The 17217-nt window shown below is 36.6% G+C and overlaps 1 protein-coding gene across 5 annotated transcripts in view; it reads left to right on the top strand.

Moving 5' to 3' along the window:
• GABRB2 (gamma-aminobutyric acid type A receptor subunit beta2) overlaps positions 1-17217 on the top strand; it is a 260041-nt gene that overhangs the window by 134157 nt on the left and 108667 nt on the right. For all 5 annotated transcript variants that reach the window (XM_004042942.5, XM_019028490.4, XM_055385906.2 and 2 more), the window contains one exon: positions 4006-4088. In XM_004042942.5, the coding sequence (XP_004042990.3) occupies positions 4006-4088 (83 nt within the window). The remainder of the gene's footprint in view (positions 1-4005; positions 4089-17217) is intronic.

The raw sequence follows: 17217 nt of genomic DNA, 5'->3' as shown, positions 1-17217 counted from the left end.
ACATGTTCATGAAAAGCTCATTAACTGTGTTTATTGTATTGACTTCTTCCTGTAGAAACAGCTCTGTTATAAATCAAAAAGTCTCAAACAACAGATTTAGATGTTTATTCCTGAGCTTTTTGGAATAGATTAATTCCAGGACAGCTTCTTCTATATTTTAACTTCCAAATATATTTGAGAGTTTTTACATGAGTTAAATAAGGCACTTACTAAATATAGATAATTGCATCAAAATCCTTAGTTTTGGGATGCTTATGTTTATTGATCCCTCCCTTTTATTTATTGTTATATTTGTTTTATTATTATAATAATAATTAATATTTTTTATTTGGGGTTGGTGGCATGTGCCAGGTACTTATGAAAGGGCTTGAGATATAAGTATGACAGAACAGATGTGGCTCCTGATCTCATAACACACCTGGAAAGATGCAAGTTTGTTGTATATCTATATTTCGTTTGATAGAATTCCATGTATATGTAGGGAGTAATTATTTATTTTGCATATTTATGTGTTGGGAAGCTATTTACATCCATCTTGATATCTCTGCCTTGCTTATAATGTAAGTGTGTGGGTATTCTACATGTCTTTATGTATATAAACATGTACTCATACTGCCAAATAACTTCTAGTAAAATGAGTTATCACAGTATCTACACGTTAGCAGGTAGTAATAACTATACAAAAAGTTGCATAACAGTTTATGAGTTAAAAACATTCCTACTTTTGTTATATCATAGCAAAGTAAGGTGGCAAGTTTTCATTGAAATTTTCAGGATGAGGCAACTAAGTGTCAGAGAATACAATGAGTTGTCTGTTACTCATCATCGACCATATGATCAGGACTCCAAGTGGACTATTTTGGCTCCAACGTTTCTGTTCTAATCCAATAGAAGACACTTACGAATGCTTTGTAAATATTGACTAGAAGACATTATAAATGTCTTTTAGCTTTTTGAAGTGTATTATATCATTAAAACAACAGTAAAATGCTGGACTAAATAGGAATGTGTTTGTGAGGAAAACACTTTCTTCTAATTTATTTTTAAAACATGAGTAGAACTCATTGCTCCTGCAGTAGCATTAGGCAACATATTTTTCTTGGTGTTTCCAGCACCAGTTCACGGATGCTAGTTGCCGTGAACATGTATCAGCAGAAAGTGTGAGCCACAATCTCTAGTAGCAATTGCAAACTTCACTCATTAACACAATCAAGGCTTCTATACTTGGCTCTCTCTCTTTTTTTAATTGTATATATGCCCTTGTAACTTTCATATCTTTTGTATTCATTCTATCAGATGAGGTTAATTTTCTCTAGTTTCTCAAGACAGGATTATTTCTGCCATTTTACATAAATAGCATTGGTGTTTAATATGCCCATCATGTACCTAATTTTATTTCTGTTGAAAATGCCTGCTCTCTATAGTAAAGATCTCTGTATGTTATTGGCAATTCGGAATGTACATGTAAAACCAAACTAAAAAACAAAAAACATCAGTGGACCAGTGAGAAATTTAGCCAAGTGTCACAGAGCCAAAATAAGTTATAATTTTTTAACCTTGAGTGAACAATAAAATGCGAACGTAACTTTTAATAGAATTTATAGAATAAAATAATTTGGTAAATCCCATTGAAAACATAAACAATCAAGTTGATAAGATAAACTCTGGTACTATTTATGTAATCTTAATTAAATGAATTAAAATGTGTCTATTGTTAAAATATGAAAAGAACCTCTACAACCTAAGACACATTCTAATTTTAAATTAAAAAAAGAGAAATAATGTAATAAAATAATCTTCCAAATATTAATAGAAAGACTTACAATGAGCAAAACCAACTCCTGGCATCTTTATAAATTTATTTATTTATTCATCCATCATATACTTATTGAGTTCCTTAACAGCAAATAGAACAAAGTCTGTGCCCTTAAACAGCTTAAACTTTATTGGAAGACAGATTCTTATAAAATATAAATAAGGCTGAGTTCAGTGGCTCATGTCTGTAATCCCAGCACTCTGGGAGGATGTGAGAGGATTGCTTGAGACCAGGAGGTTGAGGCTGCAGTGAGCTGAGATTGTGCAACTGCATTCCAGCCTGGACAACAAAGCAAGAACCTGTCTCTAAAAACAGAGAAGCCATAAATAAGCAAAATAATTTCAGATTTTGGTGACTGCTTGAAGGAAATAAACAGAAAGATAAGATGGAGCATTAGTTAAGGCAACCACTTTGGGTGGGCTGCTTGGAAAGGGACTCTCAGAAAAGGTCATTTTTAACTGAAGGATCAGGAGCGAGGGCTCTATAAAGATCAGGGAGACACGTGTTCTAGGCAGAGAACAAGTAAGAAGGCCGAAAGATATTGATTGAGGACATGGAGTGAGATGATACTGGGAAGGAAGGAAAGGACTAGAGTATTCCAGATACAACAGGCTATAGCCAGGACTCTGGCTCATCTTGGAAGAGCCATTGAAAATGTTAAGCAGAGGAGTGAAAAGATCTAATTTATGTTTTTAAAAGATCTGACGGTTGTGTGGATAATGTTTAGTGGGGCAGTGAATAGAGTAGCTGGGAGACCAAGCTCCTGCAGTGATTTGGATGTAAGGGATCGGGGATGTAGACTCAGAGGGGAGGCAGTGGAGATGGTAAGGAATTGGTGCAGCAGAGCCAACAGGACTTGGGGAAAGAAATGAAGGAATTGGGACAAACGTCAGCTCTAGGAGACTTACAGAATTAACAGAGCACAAACCTTAATGAGACAGAAATCAAACAAAAGAGCCAAGAATGACTTACTTCAAGTTAATCACATGTTTCCATTCTGCACCTGAGGAGTGAGACTCCCACACCTGACTCAGGAATTCCATAGGCTCAGTCTACCTGGGTTATGGTTTAGATTTTGTCCAAGACTTTTTAAATAAAAATGTCTAGCTATAGATCGTTTCTCCCAAGCTGGAGCTATATCTTACTTCTGTGTTCCCAACACATAGTATAGTGCCCCTCACACTACAGTAAGCTAAAGTTGATCAAATTCAACGTTAGTTTCTACTTTTAATTTCCCTCAGCAGATGTAAATTTTTAAAGGGTCTACTATGTGCCAAGTACTCTGTTGGAGTTTTTACTAAAAAATGGAACTCATACCTACATTTGGAATGTTTTAAAACTTGTCTTCTTTCATGATCCTATGGTGCCTCATTAATCAGAAAACATACCTTGATAACTCATATATATATATATATATATATATATATATATAAACTCTAAACGTATATATTTTTTGGCTTCTAGAAGGTCAATAGAAAGATTAGTAAAAAATCATGACAAATATAAAGACAAATTGAAGGAACGCATTTATTTATTAGTGATAACATAATAAAGGTACTAAGTGTTGTAAATAAATAACTATGCCATCCCATAGGAGTATACTGTCTAGGGGATCATGAAAACATCAGATTACTCAGGACAGAAATCAGGTGTAAATAAAATACCAAAATCAGGTATAGATAAATGGCTGATTGTGTGTTATATTAAAGCACTGCAAAATACTATACTATGTATAGAAAGGTGAAAAATGATGGATCAAAACTAAGATTGATAGATTACATGTTTCTGATCTTGAGGAAAGGAGAAGAAAATAAATGTGAGAGAAATGGGAATATTCTTTGCCCACATTCTCAGTCAGCAGTGATGCTTGTAAAATAGAGTCTTGGCACCACTCCACCTCTCCCCAACACATTCTGGAGGCATGAGAAGTGCCTTTTGAAGAAACCCTCTCAGATTATTTTGATACAAGTAGATAATGGACCATACTTTGGGAAATGCAGATTTAGTCCAGTCTCTATCTTCTGAATCAGTGTGAGATTCATAAAGGAATATGGTTATCCAAAGTTGCATCAGTCATTTTCATTAGTACTTAGGGTAAATCACAGTCTCTTCTTTGATACTTAGATTTAAATTTCCAGCTCCAGCCTTAGACCTGCTAACAATACTCATCATTGCTATTTATCTTCTAGAATCACAACCACAGCTGCCTGCATGATGGACCTAAGGAGGTACCCACTGGATGAACAAAACTGCACCTTGGAAATTGAGAGCTGTAAGTCGTTCTGAGAATCCAGCTAGACTGGACTCTGCTTTAAGGTTCTTACGCAGAGGCCTCCAGTCCTGGCTCATGTCCAGACCGCAGGCCCTGCAAAGGTTCTGCTAGCCCAACTAAATTTGGTTGAGGGAAGCATTGACAGCATCTTTTCTCAGTTATGCTGCCACCCTCTTAGTCTCATCCCTAACTCTTCGCGAGAGATATTTAGGGAAGAAATAATCTGGCAATAAAAGGAATACGCTAACAGCCTGGAAGGAGACTGAGGACTATTTCAGGCATTTAAAATATGGAATTGGTGCAAACAGTTACAACAGACTTTGGAAAATAGGTGGAGGTGGCAGAGTGTCACAAGTTGTCTTGTCTTTGCCTCTCATAAACTTTCTATCTTTGTAATTGCAAAATAAATGTGGTCTTTCAGATTAGTTAAAACATTCATAGAGTAAGGTTTTATAGAATGTTTTCTGTTGTTGTTTCAAGGGACTATTTTCAGTCTCTAAAGTATATTTTTTGCCGAAGGCCATCTGATGAGCAAGATTGTGAGTGTGTGTGTGTGTGTGTGTGTGTGAATTCTGTTTACTGTGCTGACTTGTTTTGCAATGTGCTTGCTTTCCTAGGCCATGATTTTAGCTTCCACATTGATGATTCAGTCAGCTGCCCTATTGGGTGGGCTAAAATGGTGATTTCATAACGCATCTCCATTTTGGAGGTCACATAGGGAGGTGGTTTGAGGTAGAAGAACATTTTGAGTCTCTGTCACTTCTTTGCAATGTTTCCATACTTTATCTCACTAAATCTTTATCCCACTAGATAATTGGAAGCTGACAATTTTATATCCAGAATTCTAAATAATGAGTAACTGGACTGTTGTGAGGGTACTCTTAGCCTTTATGAGGAGTTTTAGCTCTGGCAAGCAGCATGACTAAATCATTGCTGTGAGCAGAAATATGGCATTTGAGACACATTGTGGATATTTTTGCCCAATTTAAAAGATAGCTTCCGGGGTAATTAAATTACATGTATTTTTGAAGAAACTGATTGCATACTTGTATTTCAAATCATCATTATTTTCAAATTATATTTTTGCCTTACAGAACTAGTTAATGAAATTAGTCCATAGGATTTCAATGATTAACTTTATGTAAATATTTTTAAGATAGCATTGCATGTTGCATTTTCTAAACTTATGGCTACAATTTAGAAAGCATAATAATGTTCTACAAAGTTCAAATTCTTCTGTAATTTCACATTGTTGATGTAAGAATATGCTGAAATAAGCACGTTGCTATGTACCACTCATGAATTTCTGTGGTGAAAGTATGTTTTGTTCCAGTTTTGGTATATGTGCTGCCAGAGAGAGCATAAGAGCATTTTTTTGTGGGAAAATTATTCTGGGATATCAAATAATCACAGTTGTAGGTAGGTGAAGGACTTTCATGGATATTATTTCATTTGAGCCTTCCACAACCCTCTCAGATAAGTAAACAAGGCCTCTTTATTTTAAAGAATGGATGCCTAATGATGCAGGCAACACCCAAGTGTTTTCTGTTATTAAATTATAATTTTGACTCAAATATTTAAAAATTAACATGATAATTCTTTAGGCTTTACATATCTCACTTCAATTCACAATCACCTTGTTAAATAAGGTCGATATTAATATTTCCGTCTTTACAACTATAGGGAATCAAAATCAAGGAGGTAAGGTGATTTGTTCAGGATCATTCAGTCACTTAGTGGTACAGCGGCTCTGTGCTCATTTGGAAGATAGCTGACTTCTTACTTAGAAAAGACACTGATTTTGGGGGGACCAGATTAACAGACCCTTATTCTAAAACCCCTTAGTCTAAAAAGCAAGAAATAGCCTGGCCTTATGGAAAATTGGGGCTTATTCATATTTAGACTGTTAACAAATCATTGCTACAGAGAATTAGATATGGTGTTATATTAATAATATACATGATATCCAGGCTTTATTGTTGTAAATAGGTTGTCTACTAACTAAACATATTGAAGTGAATTTAGGATCCCATTCCTTAAACTACTGGTTCTCCAATTGATGCTTCTCATTCTGCCTTATTCATCCATTCCTTTACTTTAATCATACCCTAGGCATTCATTCACTCTCATTCTCTTTCTCCCATCTGTCTTCCTCTCTCATCTTTCCCATCCCAGCTCTCCCCTCATCTCTCTCTTTATCCTTCTCTCTGTCCTTCTCCCTCCTCCTTCCCTCTGTTTTTCCCTCCCTTCTTTCTCTGCTTTCCTCTTTTCCTCCCTCCCTCTGGCAAATGAAAATTAACCTAACTGTGTCATTGCTAAATTATTAATACCTTGTCAACATATCAACAATCAATACATTGGGTCAGTTCAGGAGAGGATAACATAACCTGACTCTTGGCAGCTTGGAGTCAGGGAACATTAGGATTGAGCTAATTGTTCATTCATTCATTCACTCAGGAATGTATTTGTTCATTAAATTGTTATTGAACACTAATCTTTTACTGGGTATCGTAATAAGCTCTAAAGATCTAATAGTGAATAGCAATATACAATATCCCTGGCCTCCTTTATTGAGGTGAGAGAGATAGATATATAGATTGTGTATCGCAAATCTGACATGCTTTAGACCAGAAATGTTTTGAATTTCAGATTGTTTCAGATTTTAGAATATTTGCAATATATTTGTAAGTAGTGTATTACCATACTTAGCAGTTGAGCCTCCCTAATCCAAAATCTGAAGTGCTCCAGTGAGCATTTTATTTGAGTGTCATGCCAGCACTCAAATTGATTTGGATTTTGGAGCCTTTCATATTTCAGATTTTCGGATTAAGGATACTCAATGTCTAATTTAAGTCAATACATGCATGAATATAAAATTGCATTGCTAAAATTGCTGCCAAGATGAAGTACTTAGTTCTATAGCATCTTAAAGAAAGGCTGTTTAAAGCAAGCCTTGAAATAAAGTACTGAGGGCTCTAAAAGGTTAATATGGACTACACCAACTTCATAACTTTTCTTGAATATACAGGGATGGGGGGTGTTTCATAGAATTCTTGAGATTTGCAGAATTAAATGGGTCTTGATAATATTTATCACTATGAGGGCCATGAAACTTAACTGCTAAAATTGAAAGGAGATATCCATTCCTAGGCATTTTCCAATTCTGTCTCCTAAAGCCCCCTTTTACTTACATGTTGCCGTTACCTGTGTGGTCAGAGGCAACTCACCATATTTTGTCTACATAGAATGCATTGTGTTTATATCTCTCTCTGAAACTTTTATTACAGGTTGGGAAAGGGACACTGGAATACTGCCTATTTTTCTAGGGAAATGTCACCCAAAAAGCACCAAACAACAACAAAGTTATGCCCAAGCCTACATAAATAAAGTTCTTTTGAATGTACTTGCTGTTTAGGAATGAGTCCTAGTACAGAAATAGTGAATCTTCCCAGGTGTGCCGATGCTTTGGGAATCTGATGCTGCCAAGTATAATTTAGAACTGTTAGTACAAATCAAAGATTTCTCTCTTTAAAAAAAATAAGTTTTAATCACATTGTCAGGAGGACATTGAAACTCATTACACTGTGAGGCCTCTTAATGTGTCCCATCCAGATATAAAAAATAGTGAAAAGGAGGTGGTGAAAGTATTATATATCTTTGAAATAGGAATAATCAGGGGGATACTCAGCTGTATTCTGTGCCAGCTCAGCTACACAATACCAATGTCAACTACATGGCCTCATTATGCCCCCTCCTCCCTCCCTCAGGAGAAAAGCTGCCTTATCTAGTCTTCACTCTGGTTCCAGGTTTTCCACTTAGGGCGTGTGAACTGCTTGTCTGAAAAGGAAGAAGGAATTCTCTAAACTAAACCCATTGATAAGCTGCTCAAATTACTAAAATTCCAAAGGATCATTTCTTGTTCATTCATTATGTGTTTTGGTCTCATCTTATCTCTGAGTAAGTTGGACTGGCCAGAGTCAGTGTCTCAGAGAAGAAGCTTAGTGTTCTCGTTTTCAACATTGTGGATTTTTCAGTCAATCGCAGCCGTAGTGGGATCTACAAAGAACTAGAAGACATAAAACTTTATCAGCAGCTCTTTCATAGGCCTTCACAGGGATACACAAAGTGTTTACTGAGACAGCCAGTCAGGCATCTCCTTTTAAGATTTAGAAAAAGAAAAAAGTCCTACACACTGCCCTTTGTGACAGCATCAGAAACCAATTGTTGCTGGCCTCTCAGAGTCACTGATTACCTGAGAGACACTGGCAAAGTCACTCCCTTAGTAGACCCTCTTTCTTCAGGGGTAAAATGGAAATAATACCTAACACAGGAGATTGTTATGAAGCTCACATGAAGTCTGTTAGACAAAGAATCTAACACACTGCTTTGGTCCATGGTAGACATCTAATAAATAGCAACTTCAGCAATTAATGATTATTATTACTATAATAATCCCAGTTTTGGTGGTTATATTTTAAAAGTCCCATACTGCCACGGATTGCACTAATTATGAGATTAGTAAATCTAGCCAAGGAGACCCAGAGCCCAACATCACCCTTCTCAACCTTCGTAGATTTTATTCTGGCCCTTGCTTTGACATTCCAAGTAAGTCTCATTTTCTGTAGTGCTATCTACTTCCTCATAGAATGTTTTAGCCAGCTGTGCCTACTGCAGTATAAAATGCAAATTATTTTACTTTGTAAGGAAAATAATTAATAGCTAGCTTCAAGATCCAAAGATGGGTATTTTAAAACATTTTGACATCTGGATTTGGATTAAGTGAAAGAACAGTCCATTTATAAATATAATCCCTTCATGGTTTTATTAACATTTCAATTGGCCAAGGAAGGCAATCAACCCTGGTGGTCATCTAAAGCCTATTTGATTGATATAGCAAAAGGTACTTGTGAGTGTGTGAGAGTGTTTTGGTACAAGCATCTCTTCTTCGTAGCGTATGCACCAAGCTTTAGGAAGGCAGAAGATAGAAATGTGCCTGTTGTGTTACTGAATTCCAATTTGTATATTATATAAAGGCAACATGTTGTTGGGTCATTGATGGAATAAAGGCTGTATTTTCTTTATTCAACAATTTTATTCTAAATCATCCTTGTCGAAGAGGTCAGTATAGATTGATATATTGAAGCATTTGAGGTATTACATCCAAATTTACTATAGCAAGGAGCTAATATATTTTGTATTGGGTTATGCTATAGATTCACTAATATTTCAGTAAACATAAATGCAGTATTTTTAATAACTTAAAAAAATGAAAAGTGCATTGTGTTTCTCCACCCCAGGTAAACGTCGATAGCACCTTAGAGTATAACAGTGGTCTCAAAACATCTGTAACAGAGGAAGTAGTGAGCAGGTGGGGCTCTTTGCAAATGTGGTGTAGTATTAAGAGGGTATTGTTTGAATAGAGATAGACTTGTCTATTATGGTTTCCTCAAGCTAGCTAAACAGGTCACTTAGCTTCTTCAAGCTGCAGTTTCTCATTTGTACAATATTGTGACCCTTAAAGGTAATAAGATAATCAAGATAGAGATCTTTGTGCAATGCTTGGTACTGATATTTCCATAAGTAGCAGCTGTTATCATTATAGCATCATCATTATCATTATCAAATTACTGCTGGAATACTGTGCTCAGTTAGAGTTACATTTTAAGAGGGATATTTAGCAATCAGAACAACCAAAATATGAATGATATATAAACCGTGGAGTCTGGAAAGCCAGTAGAAGGAACTGGAGTGATGGACAGAACATTTACCCTGAGGAAGGAACACTGAGGCTAGGAAGGATGGCAGTGGTTGAACAGGATAGCTATTTTCAAATAAATGCAGAATTTCCTCTTAAGGAAAGAGAGTAGACTCTGTGTACCCTAAGGACAAAATTAACTAATGGTAAAAGATGCCAAAAGGCAATTTTTGGCTGAAAGTTAAAAAAAGAAAAGTTCATAGCAGTTACAGCTGGTGAAAAGTCAGATGGGCTGCCGTATTCTGTAAAACCATTTGCTGGGAATAAAGGAATTATTTCACTGAGCAAGTGATGGGATTACATGATCTCTAAGTAGCTTTAGGTTAAGGGTTACTTGGCACAAGCAAAAATATGTAGGGCTTCAGTTAAAGGACAACTAGGCAGGCCCTGGTTTATGTGAAGATGCAGATCCCATATGCATATACCTCTGAGAGCAATGCTATTTAGGAAAAGATGAAAATCACATCCCTGCTAAAATTTAAAGTAGAACAGCGTATGTGTTTTGCTGATGGTCTGTTGTTGTTTAGCTAGCAATCTTTCTTCTCTCACATTTTCCTCATAGGAATACATCTCACACTTGTGCCTATGAGGAAAAAGGCTAAAACTCTAATATTTTTCTGTCTTTCTGAATAATCTAAACCTTCTTGAATATTTTGATCTTCTTAAGGCTCAACAGAAGAGAAGGTATGTGTGCATGTGTCTGTTTATGTGTGTGTGTGAAAGGGGGGTGTAAAGTGGAGGTGTCACATAATGAAGCTGATAAATATTTTAGGTGATCTTTGAGTTATTTTAAATTGGAAAAATGCTGCTGTAAAACTACAGTGAGGCTTAGTTATAATTATTTATTGAAAAAAAGCAAAGCGCAGTGCAAATGCTCCATGGTGTCACTGCATACAAATTTAATTTGCATCACTGTCCTGTTTTGATATTTTCTTGAATTGTGTCCAGTGTTGTAGAAGTGAGGAATTTATTTTCCATTCTTGCTGTGTGAAGATACTTTGTTGGAATGTGGTCTTGGTTTAACAGTTGGTCCCTCATGACCATAGACAAGTGCTTGGATGTGCATGTTGAACCTCTGGCATTTCCTGTGGATATTTCTGACCTTGATGTGTATCTGGACTCAAAGACTCTGCTTTTTCAATTTTTCCAATATTAGAAAGTAAACTGTGACTTGGGTATAAAGGATATGTCTTAATATTGAATATTAAAAATAACACAAGGAGATCCTTTCTATCTAAAGTGTTCTTTCCCCTAGTAAAGAGAAGTCATATTTGTTTAATGTCCTCTTTTAATGTCTCTGTTTTCTCCCTCTGAGGTTTGCACTAAATAGATTGTTGCTCTGCTGCATAAATCTGTCATGGATCTGAACTGAAATTTTCAATTCTTATCTTCCAGATTGCTAATATTTATTTTATTCTAAAGAAATTATTACTGGTAAATATTTTGTTTTGGCAGTCACGTTTTCAGTTTCTAAGAACTCTTTCTTATTATGTGGTTACTCATTTTCCATAGTCACTTGTTCTCATGGAATGTCCTTTTGGTTTTAAACATGAAAATTTAAGTTATTTTACACGTTTTCTGCTGTGTTTCTCTTTCTTTTTGTGACGATGTATGCTGGCTTATCTTGGTCTTTCCTTTTCCATGCTGATGATTTTCTTCAGATGTCTGCTAATCTTGGAATTCATTTCATGTTTGTAAATAAAAGACTAATTTGACCAGATCGTCTCTCATATGGGTTTTTAAAACCTACATGCATTTCCTCAGCACTTTTACATGATGGTTTCCATAGCCAACCTCTTTGCTGAAGAGGATGGTACAGGAGGAGATCTGGGCATGTCACCAGTCTCCCTCTTTAAGAGAGAGTGCTAGGACCTTTCACAGATAACCACAACTTTTATCTGGGCCTCTTGCACTTCAGATTATTTCACTCTCACTTCTAGGAGGAAATGGGATTCATTTTTTCCCCTCTATTTATGGAAATGCCCAGAGCTATCTGAAACTCTGTCCTGATTTTCTTCAGTCCAGTATCTAAATTAGGAGCTAGGCAGCCCCCACTTTGTTAAGGGGCTTTCTTACATTGTAATCCTGGGTTAAATCACCACAGCCAGTTGTAGGAGAGAAGGAGAACCAGTCTGGCAGATCCATGGGCACACTCTCACGTTGAACTTGCTGACTGAGTTTGGAAATTCTCTAGGGCATACGTTCTCAACCTTGCTGCATATTATAAAATCGCTGGGGATTTTTTTAAAAATTCAAATGATCAGGCCACACCACAGGCCTATTAAATTAGCAATTTCAGAAGTTCTTCAGGTGACTATAATGAACAGCCAGCATTGGGAATGAGTATTCTGGAGCATGATTCTCACATGTGAATGGGCAGGAGAATCTCCTGGAGGGCTTATTAAAACCCACATTGCTGGGGCCCCATCTCCAGGCTTTCTAACTCAGTGGACCTGGGTGAGGTCTGAGAATGTGCATTTCTAACAAATTCCCAGGCCATACAGATACTGCTGGTGCAGGGACCACAGCTTGGAAGTCACTGCTCTGGACTTTAGTGGGAAGATCGGCTCTCTCCTTAGCCCTGCTTCATCCAAATCCTTTTTTAGGTTGATGTTTCTCTTTTTAATTTTTGAATCTACGTAACCTCATTTACATTCTAACTTTTCTACATTTTTCAACGTTTTTGGCTGAACGATGGCATTCTTTTCCATTTTGTAATGCTAGTATGGATTTATTACTATTCCTTCCTTTTAGAGTTATTCCTGTGAGATTGAGTAGGGTGGGAAAGGTAAATATGCTGTCATAAACTGGAACTCACCTTTTTAAATACACATAGGAATATTTAACTGCATATGCAATATTTAACCTCATTTAAAAAATTTAAGAGTATTATCACATATATCTTATTTTCTGAAATATTCTTTAGAATATAATTTGCAGTTCCTCCCTAGTATCTACATTTAAATGAACCATAATTTCTGTAACCAGTTGCCTATTTTAGAACATAAATTATTTCTATCGTGTTTCTATTTTAAGTGTTATAATTTGTATATGATTGAGGCTGTATCATTAAATACAACCATGATTTTATATGTATGAATGTATATATATTTGTATATAAACAAATTTTTATATAATATATATAACTATGCTATTCTATATGGTATGTAAAATTAAATGTAAATTAATTAAACTTAAGTAAAACTAAAAATTTAATGCCCCATTTACAGGAGGCATATTTTCATGTGCTCAATAGCCACATGTAACAAGTGGCTGCCGTACTGGACAGGAGAGACAAATAGAACATTTCCATCATCTCAGAAAAGTCTGCTGAATACACTAATATATAAGATGAATGCATAGAAGTTGTATTTTCACATCATAGAGAATGTATAATTGAAATAGTTTGCACGTCATAGAGAATATACAGTTGGATATTGTGCCATAGGAAATTTTCTACTTAAACTTCCAGCATGAATGTTTTATAGTATCATTTCTTTAGACTTGGTTTACATTCATGACATTTGATGCGACTTAAATGTTACATGGGCAGCATTTTTCTAATGTAAAATTAATGGGTTAAAGGCAGATATAATTTAATACTTGAGGCATTACAATTATTGTACAAGGTAAGCCTTGAACAGATCTTATAGCAGTGCAGGGTATCTATTTTATAAGGAATCACTATGGCAAATAACTATTTTCTACCCTTAAATACTATCGGTTGTAAGTTTCACTATTACATTAATAAGAATAATGAAATCCTGCCCTGAATGTATTCATCTCTTGGTAGATATATTCTACGCATTCCTGTTTGTATGATAAAATGTAAAGGGGACCCCAAGTACATTTAGAATTGAAATATAGTTATTTTTGTGTTTGCAAATTATTATTTTATTATTTCTAAGTGGAAAAACCAGAAAGAAACATAATTCATAATGTTATCAAATTACTATCTCCCACTCTCACAAGTGAAAACCCACCTTCTGGGTTCATTCCCTCAAGACACTGTTAGACTGTTTCTGATATAGTGTGCAAAGTGAAACAGTTAATGAAGGGCATGTGTATACCATAATAACTGCTGGCCCAGAGGGCAGAGTGTGGGTAGACTACCTGTATCATCCTGGCAGTGGTCAAGACTTTGCCGTGAATCAGTAGACACCTTTTGGAACCTAGAATTTTAGATACAGAGAGATTGAGGGGAAGTCTTTTAGCAGTAGACACCACCCCCTATTACATTTTTACCCTGTAACATTGAAAAAAATCAATATAAATTCTATGTAAAACCTGGGTAAGTTGAATCCACTGGCTTCCAATCCCTCACGTGTAACAAGCTGACTTGTAACTAAATGAGCCCAGAGCCTGAGAACAACTCACCCCTTTGACCAGGTGGTAAGCACAGCTGTCAAGCTTAGGAATATGTTGGCACAAGGCTCAGCTTTCAACTCAAAGAACAGCCAGGAGCAGTTACAAGGATACTGATTCCCATTACGGGTTCTCAAAAGTGAAGCATTTTCTTAACGCCTAAATGATTTCCCATGTCTCTCAGGACACTGAGAGTTTGATAAGGCTCTACTCAAAAACCGACATTGTGTCTATTTACCTTTCTGAAGAAGATGGACACCTTCTTTTAAGTTTCTAATGCTAATTTTCCCCCTGCCTTCAAATTGCCCATTAGATCTAAAAAGGGCAGTTTAGGTCTTCACAACATATTATAAATCTCTCTGTGGGCAAATTTTGTAGCGGGAGGGTGGTGGGAATGCAAACGTGTTTACTTAGTTTACTTTTAGGCTCAGGAAAGGTGCAAACAATGCCGTCATCCTGCAAAAACTCCCCTCTTGGCTGGGCTTCATTTCATACTTGATCCTAATTAGATGAAAATGCCACATTTGCAGATTTCTTATCATTTTTAGTGAATGCTGGAGAGCACTTTGTGAAACCTGATGTGAACATCACAAGTCAGAGGCGTAAATACACCCACACACCTTCCCTGAAGCATTTTCAGAAACCTGTTGTTTTTGTTTGATAGTTGCAGCCCATTGAACTGCAACACAGACTGACTTTTCTCAGATTCTAGACTTGGCTTCCTGTGTTATTGCTTGAAGATGTTTTTCTTTCCATAGATTTTCAATAATGCGTGCTAGTTTTTGCAAATCGAGTACCTCTTTCTTCATGATAGTCTCCAGAATCTACCATCTACCCCTGCTCACACCTCCACTGTTGCCAGCTCCATGAAAATTACATTATCGCCATCACCATCAGTAGTAACTACCCTGTATTTAATGCTTACTTTGTGCCAGATCTTGTGCTGTGTACTTACAAACAAGATCTCACCCAACCCTCTTATGGCGCAGCTACATATATTATTTCCTCTTTACAGATGAGGACATGGGGTCTTGGAGAAGTTGTATAACTTACTTAAGGCCACCCATGTTAGCAAGTGAATGTATTGATTAAGGTTTAGTTGAAGAAAATTGAATCCAATAAAACTAGCTTCAACAGAAGGGGATTATATGGGTTAAGGAATTATTGACTGGATTGAAGAAAGAGAGGTGAGGCTGTGCTTTTAGAGATGACTCCCAAAATTACAGCCCAGTCATGTATTGCCAAGGCAGCCGCTAGTCCTGCTGGTATATTGGGAGCACCTGCTGAATAAAGTAGTCACTGCTCTAGCTGCTAGATGGAAACCACAGTGCTTCTCATGTAGTCTATATTAGCACAACAGATGATCTGTGCCATACTTCTCTCTCCATTCAATCCAGTCCTGAATTCAAGTCCCCCGTAAGTACATCTGACTGGCAGAGTCTGGATCACGTTTAGAACCATAGAAAAAAGTGAGCCTGGAAAGTGTAGTTTGTGGTAAGTCAGGACCCAGTATCAAGCAGAGTGGCTAAGCTGGGATTTAAACTAAGGTCATTCTGATTTTAGAACCCATGTCTTTAATCAGTGTACATATTGTTTCCTTATTTATTTATCTAACATATCATTAACGCATTCCTCTTTGCATGATAACTTCATCAAATGCTACCTACTGAAGTGTATGCTTTCAGTGGACATTTCTTTGCCTGGCCCATACCAAAACACTATATTTGTAGAATTTCTTACTTTATGAGACAAAACCCACCTCCATAAAAGAAGTTTAAAAAGTCAGAGAATCATCTTCTCAGTCACCCTTATAACTAGAAGGCAGGTGCAAAACCAAGGCACTGCTAATCACTCAACTTTGAGTTGGAAATTGGTGGCAAAAAATAAAACAGTGAAGAGATCGATACCATCCTGGCCAACGTAGTGAAACCCAGTCTCTACTAAAAATACAAAAATTAGCTGGACATGGTGGCACGCGCCTGTAGTCCCAGCAACTCAGGAGGCTGAGGCAGGAGAATCGCTTGAACCAGGGTGGCAGAGGTTGCAGTGAGCTGAGATCGCGCCACTGAACTTCAGCCTGGCAACAGAGCGAGACTCTGTCTCGAAACAAAACAAAACAAAAACAACAACAAAAAAAAAACCAGACAAACAAACAAAAAAACAGTGTCTATGGAAAAGTCCAGCCTAAGGATGGCCGCTGTGGCAGTGGATGGCAAGCAGTGTTTAGTGTGTTTAGTGGCACATGCTGATGGTATCTGCGGTGGAAATTGATGCTCAGTGGAGGCGGCATTGGTAACTTCACAGGACCATTTCTGCCCTGTACATTTGGGCATTGTTGCTAACTGCATAGTTTCCACAGTGGGTCCTCTGCCTTCTATGATCTGTTCATTATCAGTTTAATTTAGCCAAAGTCAGTTTTGTTGTTTGCAGCTAAGTGCTTTGACTACTATGCTTATTGAAGCAAGGATTATGTCCTGTGTTATCTTTTATCTTGTCTACTGCTTTGTGTATGACAGCCAGTCAGGAAATTTATCAATTTAACTAATTTCACTAAAGTTTACTCCAGATATAGGTCCTCTCAAGAGAAAATACAAAATAGTGAAATTAGGAATCCCCTAATATATATGACCCTCTGCTGGAATGTATAACCCTGGCCACAAATCATTTGATAAGTGATTTCTGGCTACTTAAACAAATATATTAGGTACTTTATGTAAATTATCCTATGGTCACATTTATTTATCTGTCTCTATCTATCTATCTATCTATCTATCTGTCTATATCTATCTATCTATCACCTATCTACCTCTGTCTATCAATTATTGATCACTTACTGTGTACTAAATGCCTTATGTTCATTTTCTCATTGTGGTGTATCTACCCTATGAGAATAAAATGAGGCACAAAGAGATTAAGGGTCACACAGCTAATAAGATGTGAAGTCAGGATTCAGTCCCAGACAGTCTATCCTCAGGTGTCATGCTCTCAATCAGCATAACAACAAGCTAC

The sequence above is a fragment of the Gorilla gorilla genome, chromosome 4 (assembly GCF_029281585.2).
Source record: "Gorilla gorilla gorilla isolate KB3781 chromosome 4, NHGRI_mGorGor1-v2.1_pri, whole genome shotgun sequence".
Lineage (NCBI taxonomy): Eukaryota > Metazoa > Chordata > Mammalia > Primates > Hominidae > Gorilla > Gorilla gorilla.
The sequence above is the reverse complement of the archived record's forward strand: the minus strand, read 5'-3'. Positions and strand labels throughout refer to the sequence as shown.